Source organism: Aythya marila (assembly GCF_965140915.1).
Source record: "Aythya marila genome assembly, contig: HAP1_HAP1_SCAFFOLD_193, whole genome shotgun sequence".
Classification (NCBI taxonomy): domain Eukaryota; kingdom Metazoa; phylum Chordata; class Aves; order Anseriformes; family Anatidae; genus Aythya; species Aythya marila.
This window is the reverse complement of record NW_028136875.1, coordinates 7,524-23,154: the sequence shown is the minus strand read 5'-3', so window position 1 is coordinate 23,154 and position 15,631 is coordinate 7,524. Positions and strand designations below refer to the sequence as shown.

The window sequence follows — 15,631 nt, the reverse complement described above, 5'->3', positions numbered from 1 at the left end:
GTGAGTGCCCCGTGGCTGGGCCACACGGTTTTTTTCTCCAGTTCGGGTGTTTTTGGGGATATTGTTCAGTCAGAGGTTGGACTCGATGGTCTTGAGGTCTCTTCCGACCTAGGCAATTCTGTGATTCTGTGGATGGCATTTTTGGTGCCTGTGCGGCACAACCCGTCAGAGCCTTTGGGAGAACTGCTGCATGACTTTTCACGCGAGCAGCCCGGAGTGCTGGAAACGCGGCGTTTCTCTGCTGAAAAACGGCCAGAAAAAACAACAGGACCCAAAACTAGGCTTTTCTTATTAAAAAAAAAAAAAAAAAAAAGAAAGAAAGAAAGAAAACAGCGTTGTCTGATGGCTCCGGATGACTTGCAGCCGCCGCATGGGGCGGGCTCAGCCTCGGGACCGGGCCGGGCCGGTGCCACCGGGACCGGGACCCGCTGGTGTCACTGTGACCGGGACGGGCTGCGGACACCGGCGCCGAAGGGAGCCGAGCGGGGCCGAAGGGAGCCGAAAGGAGCCGAAGGGACCGAAGGGAGCCGAGCGCTCCCGAGCTGGGCGGCGCCGAACAGAGCCGAGCGGCTCCGGGGGCTCCGAGCCCAGCCGAAGGGAGCCGAACGGCTTCGAGGTTTCCGAGCCGAGCGTAGTCGACGGGAGCCGAGCGCTGCCGAACGGCTCCGAGCGCTGCCGAGCCGAGCGGAGCCGAGCTCTCCGAGCCGAGCGTTCCCGAACGGCTCCGAGCGCTGCCGAACGGAGCCGAGCGGCCCCGAGCGCGGCCGGCCCGGTGTGGGGGCCGCGGCCGGGCATGAGGCGGCGGCGGCGGCGGGGGCGGCCGGGGGCGGCCGAGGCGGTGAGCGGGGGGACCGGGCCCGGGGGGACCCCTGGAGGCCCGGGGGGGGCCGTGGAGGGGTTTGGGGGGGCCCCCCCTCAGGGTGCCAATGGGGGGGGGGGATCCCTGAGGGGAGCGCTGGGGGGGGGGGGGGCGGAGGGGGTCGAGGGGGCCCTGAGGGGGCCTTGGGGTGCTGGGGGGGGGCTGGGGGGGGGGCTGGGGGGGCTCTGAGGGGCTGGGGGGGGTGCTGGGGGGAGGCTGGGGTGCAGAGTTGGGGGTCCCTGGGGTGCTGGAGGGGAGCTGGGGGGTCCCTGGGAACCCCAGAGCAGGTGAGGGATGGGGTCAGGCCGGGGGGGGGCTGACGCCCCCAGACCCAAATTGCTGCCCCCCCCCCCCTCCCGATCCCTGAGCCCCCAGCACCCCCACCCGGGGACCCCCGCGACCCCCCAGCCCCGGGGGGGCTCCCCCTGGGTGTGAGCAGCGCGGGGGCCCCGGCACCGCCTTGGGACGGGGGCTGGAGCCTGGCACCGGGCTGGGGGGGGGGCCGGAGCTGACGGGGGTGACCCCACTGGGTGCTGGGGGTGACCCCACCGGGTATTGGGGTGACCCCACCGGGTATTGGGGTGACCCCACTGGGTATTGGGGTGACCCCACTGGGTATTGGGGTGACCCCGTCACCGCAGGGGCCCCGTTCCCGTCGTCCTCCCGGCCCCTTGTCTCTTCGTTTCGTGCTGCCCGGCATTCCTGGACCCAGCCTGCCTCCCTCGGCCTCGTTTTTGGAGGGCGTTTCCAAGCCCTGAGCCTCGCCACCGCCGTGGGGCCGCCGCTTTTCAGTGGGTCAGGGGCGGCTCGGTGCCCTCCTGGCCTTGGCCACGGCCTCTCCCGGTGCAATTAGCAGGGAGGAGCTCGCCTCATTAACCCGGCAGGCAGCCGGGCGACCTCGTGGCGCGGCCGAGGGTTGAGCAATGCCGAACCTGCGGGTGAGAGCTCTCAGCCGGGCGTGCAGGGGATCCCGCAGAACCAAAGCAGGCAATGCCATGGGGTTTTGCCCCAAAATCACAGTTTCAGTCCCTAGCTGGTGCTGCCGTGGCACTGGGTGGGCACGGAAGGTGGTCAGGGGCTGGAGCTGGAGCAGGAGGGCGAGGGGTTGGTTTCCAGTCCCCTCTGCTGCTGTGGGTGATCCTTTTAGGGCTGCAGCATCCTTAGGGAATGAGGCCGGATGCTCGGCACCATTGCACAAAGGGCTGGCCCCGTAGGGCCCTGGGGTGCTGTGGGAGAGTTAACGGTGCCCGAGGAAAGCAGCAACATCAAAGCTCGACAGCAAATGCCACAACCTCGGCGGCAGGAACTGCTCCCAGCGTGGGACTGGGGCTGAGCGATAACCCACACCGAGCGTGCAGCCCTCGTGACAGACCACGGCCCTGCCTCCGGCGAGGGGGGAGAACGGCCCCAAAGGGGCGAGTTCCATCAGCAAAAGGACGAGCATCAAAAGCCCGGACAGCAGGAGCAGCGGCTTTGCCTTCGGAGCAGAGCAACTGCGCGATATCCTCGGCTCCTTGCCCCGTTTCCAAGCGGGTTTCCTCCTGGGAAGGTGGCTGCCGTGCCTGGGGGTGAATACGGAGTGAATCCGGAGCCAGACGGTGCCGGTGAGAGCCACGGGGGCCGGGGGTAGGAGCGAGGCCGAGCCCCAGCCCCCCACATCACTTCCAAACCGAGGAGCTCGCGGCAGAGATAGCGGCGCCCGTTTGGCCCCCGCCTGCGTGGGGCCGCGTTTGGTGAGGAGATATCGGGGTCAGGCAGCGCCGTGCCCAGCCTTCGCCCTCCTCCTCCTTGCCGGTGCCCGTGCAGGGAGCATTTGCGGGGCCGGCAGCCGAGGCAAGAGCTGCTCCTCCACGGGGAACCGGGGAAAAGACGGCTTGGTGCCGAAGGCTGATCCGAGGAGCCCTCAGGGCAGCGCTTTCAACGTGAGCCTAGAAGGAAGGAAATTGTGGAAGCGTGCGTGGGAGGAAGGCTCCGTGGCTCCCCCGGGCAGGAGGGGTCTCGCTGCCCTCCCCGGGTTATTTTTGTGGTCGGGCTCGCTCGCTGATCGCCTTCGTAGCCGGGGGTTTGGTGCTGCTGGGGGGAGCAGCAAGTGAATCTTCACAAACCTAAAATGGGTTGGAATCGCTTAAAATGAATTGTTCTTGAATGTTGTCCTTTGATGTCTCCATATTATGAGGAAATCCCCCGTTAATGCTCGGGGTCGTTGGTGGAGATGAGAGCTTCACGTCGCTACGATAGGCGCTGGTGGTGCGTCGAGGTGTCCGTGGGGCTCCGGGGTTTTGGGGCCAGCTTCGCGCGTCCTGCCCCAGCTCCCGGCGCCTTTCTGCCCGGATCAATGGTGCAAGGGCCGCGTCCTGCTCCCAGGAGAGCCCGGGATGCCTGTGAGGGCACGGTGTGGATCCCACACCCCTGCCCGGAGGGAAGGAATGCGGTTTTTGTGCACCCAGAGGGAATTCCCCTCTAGTTTCCGTAGCTGGGGTTTCACAAGAGGCGTGCGGAGCTGCCAGGTGCTCTGCTCCCTCCTCGAGCTCCCCGGGGGAAGTAACCCTGTCCCTGCCGGCCGCTCTCCCCGGGGGATTTCGTTCTCCTCCTCAGCACCTGCAGTAACCAAACCCTCCCCTCTCCTCGCAGCCAACAGGACCCATCTAGACCCGGGGCACCAGCAGGGCTCAGCCATGGGGACCTCGGACACGGACCTGAGGACACCCGATGGTAAGCGCCCCCCGCGCGTCTCCAATCACCCCCTGCTTCACAAAAAAAAACACCAAAAAAAAAAAACAACCGAGGGGTCAGCGTGTGCCCGTTTCTGCCCCCATTTCTGCCCCACGTGCGGGGACGAGCCCTGAGCTCCTGGGGCTCGCCCAGCCTTGCTCAACGCGGGCAGCCCGGCACCGTCGGCTCTCCCCACGCTTGGCTGGCTCCAGAGGCATTATGCAAACGTGCCGCGAGGTCTTTGGGAGGCCGGGAGGAGGCCGGGAGGAAGGAGGAGCTGTCGGGCTGCAGTTTGCTCTGATGATGCAATAGGAAAGTTGGTAAAAGAGCGGCCGGTGGCGGCCGGCCCCTTCCAAGGGCCGGGAGCTGGGGAGCAGAATGCCACGGACGGAGAGCAGCAGTGAGTACGGCCCCGCTGCGCTGCTGGGCGGGGGGGGTTGGCTGGTGGTAGGGGGTCTTCACGGGTTGTTACGGGTCTGAGGGGCAGGAATTTGCAGTTTCTTTGCCAAGGTGACCCCGCACACCCCGCTCACAAGTAGAAACCGGCCCAAAAACTCTCCTGCCAGGGCAGCTCGGGGCGAGTTCTCCATGGAAGCGGCAGCGGCTCCGCTCCTTGAGGATTTCTTGCTCCTTGCTCTTGGCTCTGGCTCCCCGATGATTCCGGTCACGCACTGGGGCTGCCCTGGTGTTGAGCAGTGCCCCCAAACTGCTGCGTGGCAAGGGATTTAAAAAAAAAACACGTGGGAGGGGGGCGCAGAGAGGCAGGTTTGGAGCCCGCTGCTCTTTTTGTTGATTGTCTTCACAAAGAGCCCGCCCCGTGCCAGCTGCAAGGCCAGGACACGCAGGGTTTGCTTTGCGGAGCCTCTGCCAAGTTTCCCCGGGAGGTTTTTCACTCTCTCCTTCCTTTCCTCCTCTGTTCCTCCCCCCCCAGAGGATGGCTCCGGGGACGGCATCAGCACCATCTCTGGCAGCAGGAACCCGCTGCAGCCCGCGGACACCTCCTCGGAGGAGCCCTTCACCACCTACTTCGACAGCAAGATCCCCATCCCCGAGGATGAGACGGTGGGTGCCTCCCCAGCGGGAAACAGGGGTGGAAAAAGGCCTGCAGGCGTTGGGTGCCAGGGGTCAGCAGCACCCATGGGTGCCGGCTGCATCGGTGTGCAGCTTGGGAGCGTGCCCCAGGGGGGTCTCCAAGCTCGCCCTGGGGTTAATGATTCATCCCAGGTGATTTGGCTCAGGAGCTGCCAACGAGCAGAGAAATCCCTGGGTTACAAGCCCGAGGGAGGGGAGGTTGGCTCTTTGTTCCCTTATCAGGGCAAGGGAGCACGCGAATTGGGGCTTTGTCCCCCTCTTGGAGCACGGGGCTGACATTTCAGCTTCATCTTCCTGCTGGGTTGTGCCTGGGGCGATGAACACCCAAACTTTTGGCCCGTCGGGTGCTCTGGGGCACGCCACGTCCCCGTGGCAGAGCTGGGCACCGATGTCCCCGTCCTTCCCCGTCACAGCACTCGTGCTTCAGCTTCCGCAAGCTCTGGGCTTTCACCGGGCCGGGCTTTCTGATGAGTATCGCCTACCTGGACCCGGGCAACATCGAGTCGGACTTGCAGTCTGGGGCCGTGGCAGGATTTAAGGTCAGCAGGGAAACCGGGGAGGGAAGCGCTGGAAACGGTGCCCCCGGTTGGTTTGGGGCAGGGGTGCTGGGCTGAAAGCAGCCTGGGGGGGGTGGGGAAGGGGGAAACGAGGCACCCCCGTGCCCTCTGCAGCATTTGGATCCTTCCCGTGCCAGCTCCAAGCCCGAAAAAAAAGCCTCCAAATGCTCATAATGTGTTTTTTTTTTAAATAAAACCATTCTGATTCAGCAGGCGGGTGCGGGATGCAGGGACCCCGCTGCACCAGGCACCCACTGCTGCCCTCCTCTCTCCCCAGCTGCTGTGGGTGCTGCTGATGGCGACGGTGATGGGGCTGCTCCTGCAGCGGCTGGCCGCACGACTCGGCGTGGTGACGGGGCTGCACCTCGCCGAGGTCTGCCACCGGCAGTACCAGAAGGTGGGTGCTCCGCTGCCCGGGGGCTCTTCCGCCCCCCCTGCCACCACTCACGGTGCCAAATCCTCCGTGGGAGAAGGTCTTTGGGTTGCTAAAATACGTTTTCAGTCTCGTCTCTTTATTGTTTGTCGAGCTGGGGGATTAAGTGGATTTCTTCTGCATGGTTGGAAGGAGGCAGGTTTAGAGAGAGGCTTTCAGCGCAGCCCGAGAGCTGCCCCAGTGAAGGAGAGCCTGGGTGGGTCGGAGGAGGCTCAGGGACACTTGAGGTCCCGTCGGTGTTTTCCCCGTTTGCAGGAGGAGGGAGGTGTGGTGAGTGTCCTGGCACTTGGCAGTGAATCGCAGACAGAGCCTGAAAAAAAAAAAAAAAAACACCCTGATTTCATTTGCTCTGCCTGGATCCTCCCTCCCGAAGTACCGGAGGCAAGCTGAGATCCGTGTCGGTTAGATAAGCACAAGGCATCACGAGGAGAGAGATGGCATTTGTAGAACCAGCCCCTTTTCTCGCGGTACATCCCCCTGCTCCAGAAGCCGGCGGGGCCGTGCGTCGCCCTCCGCTGCGGCTGGGGAAGTCGGCGGTGTCCCCAAACCCTCGGGACTGCGGCGTGACCGTGCGAGAGGGCCCCCGGCTCCTCAGCAGGCAGAGCCGGCTGGTTTCACTCTCGCAACGCGCCATATCTGTTGAGGCGAGTAATTGGGGTTATATAAGTGACCCGGGAGCCTCCCCTGGGGATTGCCACAGGTAACCTGCATTTCTGCCCCAGACCAGCCCCGAGTGCCGCTTGGCAGCGTGTCTCCCGCACCTTCATTCGGTGTGGAAGCAGCAAAGCAGGGAAAAGCAACAGGGCCCGAGTGGGCAGGCCCCATAATCACACATTCCCTGTGGAAATGACAGGGAGAAGCGAGCTGCTCCCTCTTGCTGTGGAAACTGCTCCCTCTCGTTGTGGATGCTGCTCCCTCTCGCTGTCGATGCTGATGTTTCTGCCCCCCAGGTTCCTCGGATCATCCTGTGGCTCATGGTGGAGCTCGCCATCATCGGCTCCGACATGCAAGAAGTCATCGGCTCGGCGATCGCCATCAACCTGCTGTCAATGGGGAAGTGAGTCGGGTTTGTCATCACAGGGACGCAGGAAATGAGTGCCCCCCCTCTAGGATTAAGAAAGGGGCATCGTGCGTGCCAAATGTGCTCGGTTATTTCCTATAAAGCTCCCGAAATAAGCTCTTTGGGGAGGGTGATTCACCCACGCTGTGCTGGCTCTCTGTCCCAGATGACTCAGCCGCTGGTGCCCGATTTACTCGGGCTCGAAGGAGAGCTGTGGGTGGCTGCCTTTTATCTGAGCTGTAATTGATACGTGCCAAAAACTGGGCTGCAGCCTCCCTGGCAAATTTTGTATTCCCAGTAAAGGACCGCCAGGAAGATGGCCCTTTCTGGCCACAAAGGTGGGAAGTCAAAACAGAAAAGGCAGCTCCCTTTTTGTACCAGCTTGCTGCTGAAGTCTCGCTCGCTCCTGTCCTTGCTGCAGACGTGCAGTTTGCTCGCTAGATCTGAGGAAAAAAATCTTATCAGAGCTATGCTGAGCTCTTAGCTGCTTATTTGCTGCTTTGTGCAGAAAATAAACCTCCGGGGTTTTGTCCCGTGTGGGCAAACTTCTCATCAGACTGCAAACAAACCTCTTCACAAGGTGGTTCCTTCCCCAAACAGATGGCCTAAGTAAGAAGAGATTTTTGACCCCGAAGTGCTGGTGGGGGAGGCGGGGGGGAGGTTCGTCAGCTGACGCCTGCTCTCACCGCCTGCAGGATCCCGCTGTGGGGCGGCGTGCTCATCACCATCGCTGACACCTTTGTGTTCCTCTTCCTGGACAAATACGGTAATTCCTCCGGCAGAATCCTGGAAGGGAAATCGGCTTCGGCCCTCCCGAGCATGCTGACGGTCTCTTTCTCTTTGCAGGTTTGCGAAAACTGGAGGCGTTCTTTGGCTTTCTGATCACCATCATGGCTCTGACGTTCGGATATGAGGTATTTCCAGCTGGAAAATGCAGGCTGTTTGTAGCTGGGTCTGTATGGAGGGGTCAGGCTGTCACCCAGCTGCTGCGCACGCTGCAGTGCGAGCTGCTCAGCGAGGCATCCCTGCCTTTACTAAACGACACAGGGTTGCCACAGTGTGGTTTAGCCTCCCCAGGGTGCCCACATTTTGGTTTTTGAGTGTTTTCAGATGGGCGGGCCAAGGTCCAAGCTGCTGCGTGATGCACCTCGCGCTAAAAATCCCCCTTTCTTGTGTTTGTGCCCAGTACATCACCGTAAAACCCAACCAGGAGCAGCTGCTGAAGGGGCTCTTCATCCCTTACTGCCAGAACTGCGGCACGCCGCAGCTGGAGCAAGCCGTGGGCATCGTGGGCGCCGTCATCATGCCCCACAACATGTACCTGCACTCTGCCTTGGTCAAGGTGAGCAGCTGCTCTGCGCCATGCAGAGAGGGGAACGCCGTGTGCAGTGCTGAGCGGTCACAGCCACGGAGCTCTGGGGGCCAGCGTTTATCAGCACGTGGGGACGCAGAAACCGCAGGCTGGTTGGGTCCCGGGACGTCAGATGTGTCCGGTTCTGAGCTAGCACAACCACGCTGACAAGGCTGTCAGCATTTTAGTTGCCAACTCATTGCTTGTTCTGCACATTTTGTAGTTTTGCTTCCCTTCAGCATGTTCTCCGTACTTTCGGTGACCTGTGTCCCACTGCCGGGCCGACAGAATGTGCTCAGGGTTAGCAGCAGTGGAGTATCCAGTTCCCGTTTCTCAGACCTGCTGTTGTCACCATCTCCCTTTCAGTCCCGGCAAGTGAACCGTGCAAACAAGAAGGAAGTCCGAGAGGCTAACAAATATTTCTTCATCGAGTCCTGCATAGCCCTCTTTGTCTCCTTCATCATCAACATCTTTGTGGTGACCGTCTTCGCCGAGGCTTTCTTTGACAAGACGAACGCGGATGTGGTGAGTGGGGCTGGGGCACGGCTGTGATTCCTGGGCCAATGCCAAGCCGTGGGGCTGCTGCGGGGGGTTCTGAGCCTTCTCAGTGCCCCCGTGTCAAGCAGAGCCCGCTTATTCTGCGTGTTGCTGGGGGGGGAGATGACGGGTGCTGAAGCTGCCCGTGTAAACCAGCCCGAGGGGCCCCGGCGCTCCTGCAGAGCCGGTCGAGCCGCCTGCCCTTGTCTCCTTGCAGCACGAGGTCTGCGCCAACTCCAGCAGCCCCCACTCCTCCCTCTTCCCCAACAACAACGAGACGCTGGAGGTGGACATCTACAAAGGGGTGAGGAGCTGCGGGGCGGGACAACCTTGGCTGTTAAGAGCTGCCCCTCCTGGGTAAACAGAGACGGGAGGTTGCTGAAAGCAGAGCTGGAAGAGGGCTCAGGAGGTCCTTGAGCCTCGCCCTTTGCCCAAGCACAATTATCAATCCTTTTGCTAATTGTGCTGCATCTAACCTGACCCCGGAGACACCCCTGCTCTGCCTCTTGCCCTCTTTTATTAGCTTGGCCGTGACAGAGTTTTCCCTTAAATCCATCCTGAATCCCCTTTCTTACAATGGGAGCCCGCGGGGTGTTGCCTAACTTGCAGCAGATGTGGGGAGAGCTTTTCCTTCTCCAAATGGATCACTGCTTCTCCTCCAACTCCATGCCCATGATGGGAAGCGCTGGCCACGGGGGATTTACTTGGGCCTGAGCAGATGGGAACCTGCAAACCTCTGTTCCAGGGCGCCGTTCTGGGCTGTTACTTTGGCCCTGCTGCTCTCTACATCTGGGCAATCGGGATCCTTGCTGCAGGCCAGAGCTCAACAATGACCGGGACGTACTCCGGCCAGTTTGTCATGGAGGTACTGAGCACTCTAACAGCTGCCTCTGTCCCTGCTCTCCCTCTTCGTGAACCTTTACAGCTAATTTTGGTCATTTCCCTTCACTGAACACATGGAAGCTCTGTGAAATTCCCTTACGTGCCTTTCAAACCAGTCAGCTTTTCATCCTGCCCTCACTCCCCCCACACACTTGATGTCTCCTTGCTCTTCTCACCCACAGCTGCTCTTTTTCTCTGCAGGGCTTCCTGAATCTGCGCTGGTCCCGCTTCGCCCGGGTGCTGCTGACCCGCTCCATCGCCATCACCCCCACCCTCTTCGTGGCCATCTTTCAGGATGTGCAGCACCTGACGGGCATGAACGACTTCTTAAACATCCTCATGAGCCTCCAGGTGAGGGATGGGGCTCAGAACAGCGCGTGGAGCCCTGAACACCTCGGGCTCTGGTGCTAAGCCGAGCAGAGAAGTTAGCGTTGATTGATTCTGGTCTGTGGTGGGAGGTGAAGAGGTTCCGCCAGGGTTTCAGATTGCTTCCTTTTTCCAGCCAGGGGAAGTCCCTTTGACTCGCTTTACAATAGCCGTGGGGAAATGCTGTCAGCTGCGAGCGGTGTTTGTCCGCGCCGAGATAACCCAAACCATTTCCACTCTTTCTTCTGCCTTTTGTTGCATGTTCCAGCTTCCTTTCGCTTTGATCCCGGTCCTGACGTTCACCAGCCTGTCCAGTGTCATGAATGACTTCGCCAACGGACTGTAAGTACGGAGGGGACGGAGAAGGCGCGTCGCTTTCTCAGGCACGCCTTTCTGACCTCACCTCCCGACCCTCCGGATGCAAGCGTGGCCCCTCCGTTTCACCCCCCCTGTGCCCTGATTTTGCTGGCAGGTTCTGGAAGATTGGCGGCGGTGCGATGATCCTTCTCATCTGCAGCATCAACATGTACTTCGTGGTGGACTACGTCAGGTCTCTGGACCACCTGGGTTTGTACATCGGGGCGGCGCTTCTCAGCGTGGTCTACCTGTCCTTCGTCGCCTATTTGGTAAGTCTGGGGGGTCCCTGTAGGGGGGACACTCAACGGACTCATTTTTTCACCGCTGTGTTAATATCGTCACGGTTGGCAGGCATTAAACTCTGCCAGGGAGTCAGAGCAGATGGGGAAATTGAGGCTTTTGTGGCCAGATTACGGGAACCCTCTGTGCTGCACCTGCACGGCCTCTCCCCAGCCCTTTCAGCTGTTCCTGTAGCAATTCTCTTGGCTGCTCCCCAAAGGGAGCATTTACCAGCCACAGCAGGTGCAAACTTAGGGGAGAACTTGTAATAATGCCAGAGGTGCAAAATGCCATCGGTGCCTTGTTTGCTTTGCTTCTGAACTCCTCTTCTGCTGTTCCAACGGGCCGTTTCTTTAGCTGTTATCCCAACGGGCCGCGCACCCCGGGTCTCCCTGATCCCCGGCACCTCCTTCTCTTGCAGACCTGGCTGTGCCTGATCGCTCTGGGCGTCTCCTTCCTGGCCTGCGGGAAAACGGTAAGCGTCACCCGGACCCTGCTGACGGAGGAGTCCCCGTCGCACGCCGCCAAGTAGCCGCGGCGCCCCTCCGCAGCGAGTAGCCATCAGAGCCAGTGCGTTTCTATGGTTTACCGTGTGAACAGATCCAAGTGTATGTGCGGTTTGCACAGGGATTTACTGGTGCAGTTCTCTGCTTGTCGCGTGGGAAATCAGATGTACATACTGGGAAATGCGTTGCTGCTAAAAATACTAAGAAGTCAGTTGTTTTCTTTGCTGAACGCCTCCAATCACGGCCGTAAGAGCGGCGCTGAGCACGACAGGACCCGCACGCGGGCTGCCTGCTTGCAGACACTAACACGTAGCAGAGGGCAGGGTGCAGTGCTGCTGCCTTGACTCCTGGTTGTGGCTCAGCCCTGCCTCAGCCCCTTGTTTTTGCATTACAGCCAGCAGGCTCTCTCCTCTCCTTGCCTTTTAATCCAAGTAGCAGAAATTCTGAAGCGCAGTGAGAAGCCAGCCCCGGGTAATTGCTGGGTCTCAGCTGCAGAATCAAAGGAGCAATAAGCTAGGAAATTCCAAGTGTGCCCTTCAGGCCACGTCGGAAGGATGCTCCTGCAGTGACACTACGTTCAGGGTCTACCTCTGCAGTCAGCTCACGGCTCTGGATCGTGAGCCGACTGCATTTGATGTTTCGCTTGAAAATACCGAGGGGAAACATCTCCAATTTGCCGTGAGGCTGAATGCCACCTGCAGCTCCCATGTGGGTGGCAGCTGGGATGCCAGAGCAGCGTCCCCTGGTGTAAGGACAGGAAGCCTCGGTGTTAGCATGATCATGTTGGTTTTTGAACTCGCCTGGCACGTGATTTTGGTGGTCAGCAAAGAAAAAAAAAAAAAATAGTTTTAATCTGTCTGGTTATTTATGGTTTTGTGAATGAATTTCCTATGGCTGTGATTCATGGAAACACTGCAGTTCTCAAAAGTCCCTGCCGTGTGGCTCACAGGGTCACATTGCAGGGCGTGCCATCAGCCTTCGGTGCGGTCATCGCTGTAACACAACCTCAGGGCCTGATGTGCAAATCCTCTCTTAAGCTCACTACGTGACCTCCCTCGCTGCCCTTCTCTGTCAGCACGGAACGCGTTCCCTTATCCCCTGGGGAGAACCAACCCTTCACCTGGGAGGCAGCCTCAGTCTGACGGTGCCGAGAGCAGTACCCTCGGCTCCCCGGATGAGACAAGGCAGGCGATGAGTTGTGAGGTTACATCCTGCGTGGCCTCAGTTAGGTGTCCTGTGTTTGATCTGATCATGAAAACCGTGCTGGAACTGGAAGGCAGGGCTTATTGGTGGGGTTTCTCCCCTTATCTGGGAGATGTAGCACTGTCAGGGCACAGCTCCACGAAGATCTTTAGGTACAGAGCTGCTCTCGTGGATCTGAAGGACCCAGCACGAGTGGTTTGGTGTCAGCAAAGAGCCTGCGTCCACAGACGCTTGCACTGAACAGAGCTGCTGGCAGCTCTGCCTGCCCTCCCCGGCCCCTTGCAGGGCTCAGCTCTCGCAAAACGTGGGCTCAGGCCGGGCTCCGGGCCCTCCTCGGGGCTCTCAGCACCTTCTTGGGTGCTCCCTGCTGGCAGGGCGGCGATGGCTCTCAGAGGGGCCTCGCTGGGACACGCTCTGCAGGCAGCTGAGCCCTGGTTTTGCTCGTGGTTCTCCTACACGGAGCTCTCCTGCAGAAGGTGACGGGCGCGTTGGGGACACGCCGCAGGTCCCAGGATTGGTTGCACCGGCAGAGCTGGCACGGGAGGCAGGCGCAGGGCAGGGCAGGGAGCAGAGGGTGCATGGAGCACAGGGGAGATGCTGGGGACATGTTAGAAGCAGGTGACAGGATGCCAAAAGCCACCGCAGGGTGCTGCGGCTCCATTTTAGCTTGGACGGGGCCGTTTACGCCGTTCCTACCCTTTACAAAGCCAGCTGAGCTTTACTTGCTCCCCCCTCAAATCGCAGGCGTTAGAAAACAAAAAGCACATGGGAACTCCAGCTGGAATTAACGCCCCTAGCGCAGCTCCCGCGGGTTCTGTGCCTAAAGCCCCTGGCCCAGGGTGCGAACAAAAGGCCAGAGCCTGAACCCGTCTGTGAGCGGCGGGGGGTCTGCCTTCCTTGGCTGATGACTCGTGTAATTGTGCTGTTTGGATCATCTCTGATTTCGTCTGTTTGGGATTTTGGGGTTGTGACTGCAGAGGGGATTTTCCTGGCTGCTCTGCTGACGTTGTAACGTGCCGACCGGAGCTCGGAGCAGGAGTCTCTGCATCACGCTGTCCCTCGTGGCTCCTGCTCCTCGTGACCCTGATTTTTCCCCGTATCTGCCTTTGACCCAGTTTGTACAAACTAACGTTTTCGATTAAAAAGACAGATACTTTTTCCACTTGGCTCCTCGGCTCTTTTTTGGGGGGTTGGTCGGAGGCGCGAGCCGCGCGTGGCTCTAACAGAAGAAGGGTTTGTGCCTGCGGGACGGGACAGGCTCGTGTAACGACCGAGCTAACTGTCCCTTGGGGTCTAAAACCCTTCTGCAGACAGAGGCCAAAGCTGCCACCTGCCCGTGCCCCCTCCTCCTGCCTCAGGCCAGCGCCAGCTCCTGCTTTGGCGTCCGCATTTGCTCTGACCTGGGGTCACCCAACCCTCCGCGGCCTCCCCATCCCCTCCGAGGGAGCTGGGCGCTGCTCCTGGCTCTCGGGGAGCTTTGTTTGGGTTTTGTTTTTTGTTTTTGAAGAGGAAGGATTGCTTTGTAAGCCTGCTCCGCTACCCTAGCCAATGCCGTTTAGGTTTTGTGTCTGTCTGGTAAGACGCTCGTGGTAAGTCCCGCCGAGCCTGCCGGTCTGATTGGCTGCAGCTGAATCTCCTGAGCCAAATCTGATTGAATCGAGCACAAAAATGAAGTCTCCCAAGCAGCGTGGTGGGCGCCCGGCCACGTGGATAGAGCCCAACGCGCTCGTTGGTGCCGGCAGCGGGGTGAAGCAGTGCCTGGGGGGCTGCTCCCCCCGAACCCCGCTGCCGTCACACAACCCTACCCAGACTGTGATCGCATCATGCTAATTGAGGCTTATCTACACCCAAAACTCAATTAATTTCCCTCCTCGTTTGAATTAAAGCTGCCAAGGGGATGCTCTGCAGACAAAACCAGCGATTGCGGAGCATCGCCGCGTGTAGACGTGCCCCGGGGCTGGAGCGGTTTAATAAACAGCAGCGGCTGTTTGTGGCGCATCGAGCTCTGCCTTCCTCTGCTTTAACCCCTAATTAGCAGATAATTAGCGATCCCATGTCTTAAGCAATGGTCAGCGCAGTGGCAGAAGGCACCGCGGCCCCTTCCCAAGCTGCGCGTGGCCTCAGTGATTCCAGTGATGCTCCCTGCAGATTAATTAAGCAATTGCAATTAACTAGCGCCATTAACAGCTCAGCCAATCTTCAAGAGCCCTAATCTTTCATTTTTTACAAGAGCCCTAATATTTTATTTTCTCCTGTTTGGCAAAAAAGTCGCTCTGACGATGCAGTACGTGAGAAATTTGGGGAAAAAAAGAGAAACCCCCCCCAAAGCTCCGAGTCCCGCGGCCGCCACGGTTCCCAGCCCTGACCCGTTTCTCCTTTGCCTCTTCCAGCAGCAGCTGGGCTTCGCCATGCGCCCCGAGCTCTTCCTCCTCAACAACGTCGACTCGGACTCGGTCACAGCTCGATGACGCCGGCAGCGCAGCCGTTAACGGAGACCTCAGGACCTCAGGAACCCCCCCGGCAGCCGGGTTTGGCGCAGGACCAGGCAGGATGGGGGCCGGGGAGCGGAGCCCAGGCTTTGCCCCCGGGGAGCTCTGCGGGGTCGAGCACTGGGCCGGCGGCTCCAAGCACCCGGGAAGCTCCAGCTGAAGACATCGCCGCCGTTGGGGTTGGTGCTGTGCTTTTAGGTACCTCCGAAATTTTTATATTTAAAAAAAAAGAAGTTGTGGCCAGCCTGGGAAGGGCTGCTCCTGCCCAGCACGGCTCCTGCTGGTGCTGAGCGCTCCCTGCTCCGGGCTGGGCCAGGCGAGGGGCAGAGCTGCGGCTTTACAGGCGGGATGTGCTCCCTCGCAGAGCCCTCTCCCAAAGCTGCCCCTGTGTTTGGCACCTGCTCACTGGTTTTGTGCCATTTCACAAAGTTTTGGGTGCTGCCGGGACCTTCCCGCGGCCCAGAATCGATCCTCAGGCAAAGTTTAAATCAACACGATGATTTTTTCCTTCTATTTGGGTTGATTGTTTGTGATGACGTTGTTGAGCCCCAGACGGCTGCAGTTTCACTTGTCACATCTTCGCTTTCCTTTAATGAAATCCCTGTTTTAATGAAATCTCTGTTCTAATTAAATCTCTCACCAATTACGCCTTTTCGTTTGCATTCAGCGCTCGCTCTGCGCTGAGAGGGCCGGGTGTTCCCCGGGCATCTCTCAGCCCCCGTTGAACCTTTCCAGGTTCCACCCCCCTGTCCCCAGAAGGAGTCAGGGCACCGCCGCGGTTTTGAGGCACAAATCGTATTTTTTGCTCTTGTGGCTGTCCTGGAGGTAAGCGGGCGCGTTGCGTGCCCTGGGGGCTGTGATGTTCCACCCCTTGGCCTTTTCCTCGTTAATCCCTAACGAGCGGCTGCGTGAGGGCTCCACAGGGGCTCAATTCTCCACGAATTCACC

General features: G+C 59.8%; 1 protein-coding gene across 3 annotated transcripts; it reads left to right on the top strand.

The window, feature by feature from the left end:
• The first annotated feature begins 686 nt into the window (after nucleotides 1-686).
• On the top strand, nucleotides 687-15,306 carry SLC11A2 (solute carrier family 11 member 2). 3 transcript variants are annotated; one of them, XM_082785750.1, is made up of 17 exons: nucleotides 687-838; nucleotides 3,491-3,571; nucleotides 4,503-4,633; nucleotides 5,077-5,202; nucleotides 5,498-5,617; nucleotides 6,604-6,710; nucleotides 7,409-7,479; nucleotides 7,560-7,627; nucleotides 7,900-8,055; nucleotides 8,431-8,589; nucleotides 8,819-8,905; nucleotides 9,347-9,466; nucleotides 9,685-9,834; nucleotides 10,118-10,191; nucleotides 10,322-10,475; nucleotides 10,907-10,960; nucleotides 14,588-15,306. In XM_082785750.1, exons 2-17 carry the CDS (start codon nucleotides 3,535-3,537, stop codon nucleotides 14,660-14,662), a joined length of 1,689 nt encoding a protein of 562 aa, XP_082641876.1. In that variant the 5' UTR covers nucleotides 687-838; nucleotides 3,491-3,534; the 3' UTR covers nucleotides 14,663-15,306. The 3 variants fall into 3 exon arrangements, with proteins under 3 accessions (XP_082641876.1, XP_082641875.1, XP_082641877.1); XM_082785749.1 differs by having other exon boundaries at nucleotides 14,585-15,304; XM_082785751.1 differs by lacking the exons at nucleotides 687-838; nucleotides 3,491-3,571 and adding an exon at nucleotides 3,842-3,971 and having other exon boundaries at nucleotides 14,585-15,304.
• The last annotated feature ends 325 nt before the right edge of the window (nucleotides 15,307-15,631 follow it).

What these genes read in the sequence shown, in the direction of transcription:
- SLC11A2 (XM_082785749.1), top strand. Translation starts at nt 3,535, where the DNA reads ATGGGGACCTCGGACACGGACCTGAGGACACCCGATG. An exon ending in CCATCCCCGAGGATGAGACG is followed by an intron (nt 4,634 to 5,076) that starts GTGGGTGCCTCC and finishes TCCCCGTCACAG; the next exon opens with CACTCGTGCTTCAGCTTCCG. An exon ending in CCTCTTCCTGGACAAATACG is followed by an intron (nt 7,480 to 7,559) that starts GTAATTCCTCCG and finishes TTCTCTTTGCAG; the next exon opens with GTTTGCGAAAACTGGAGGCG.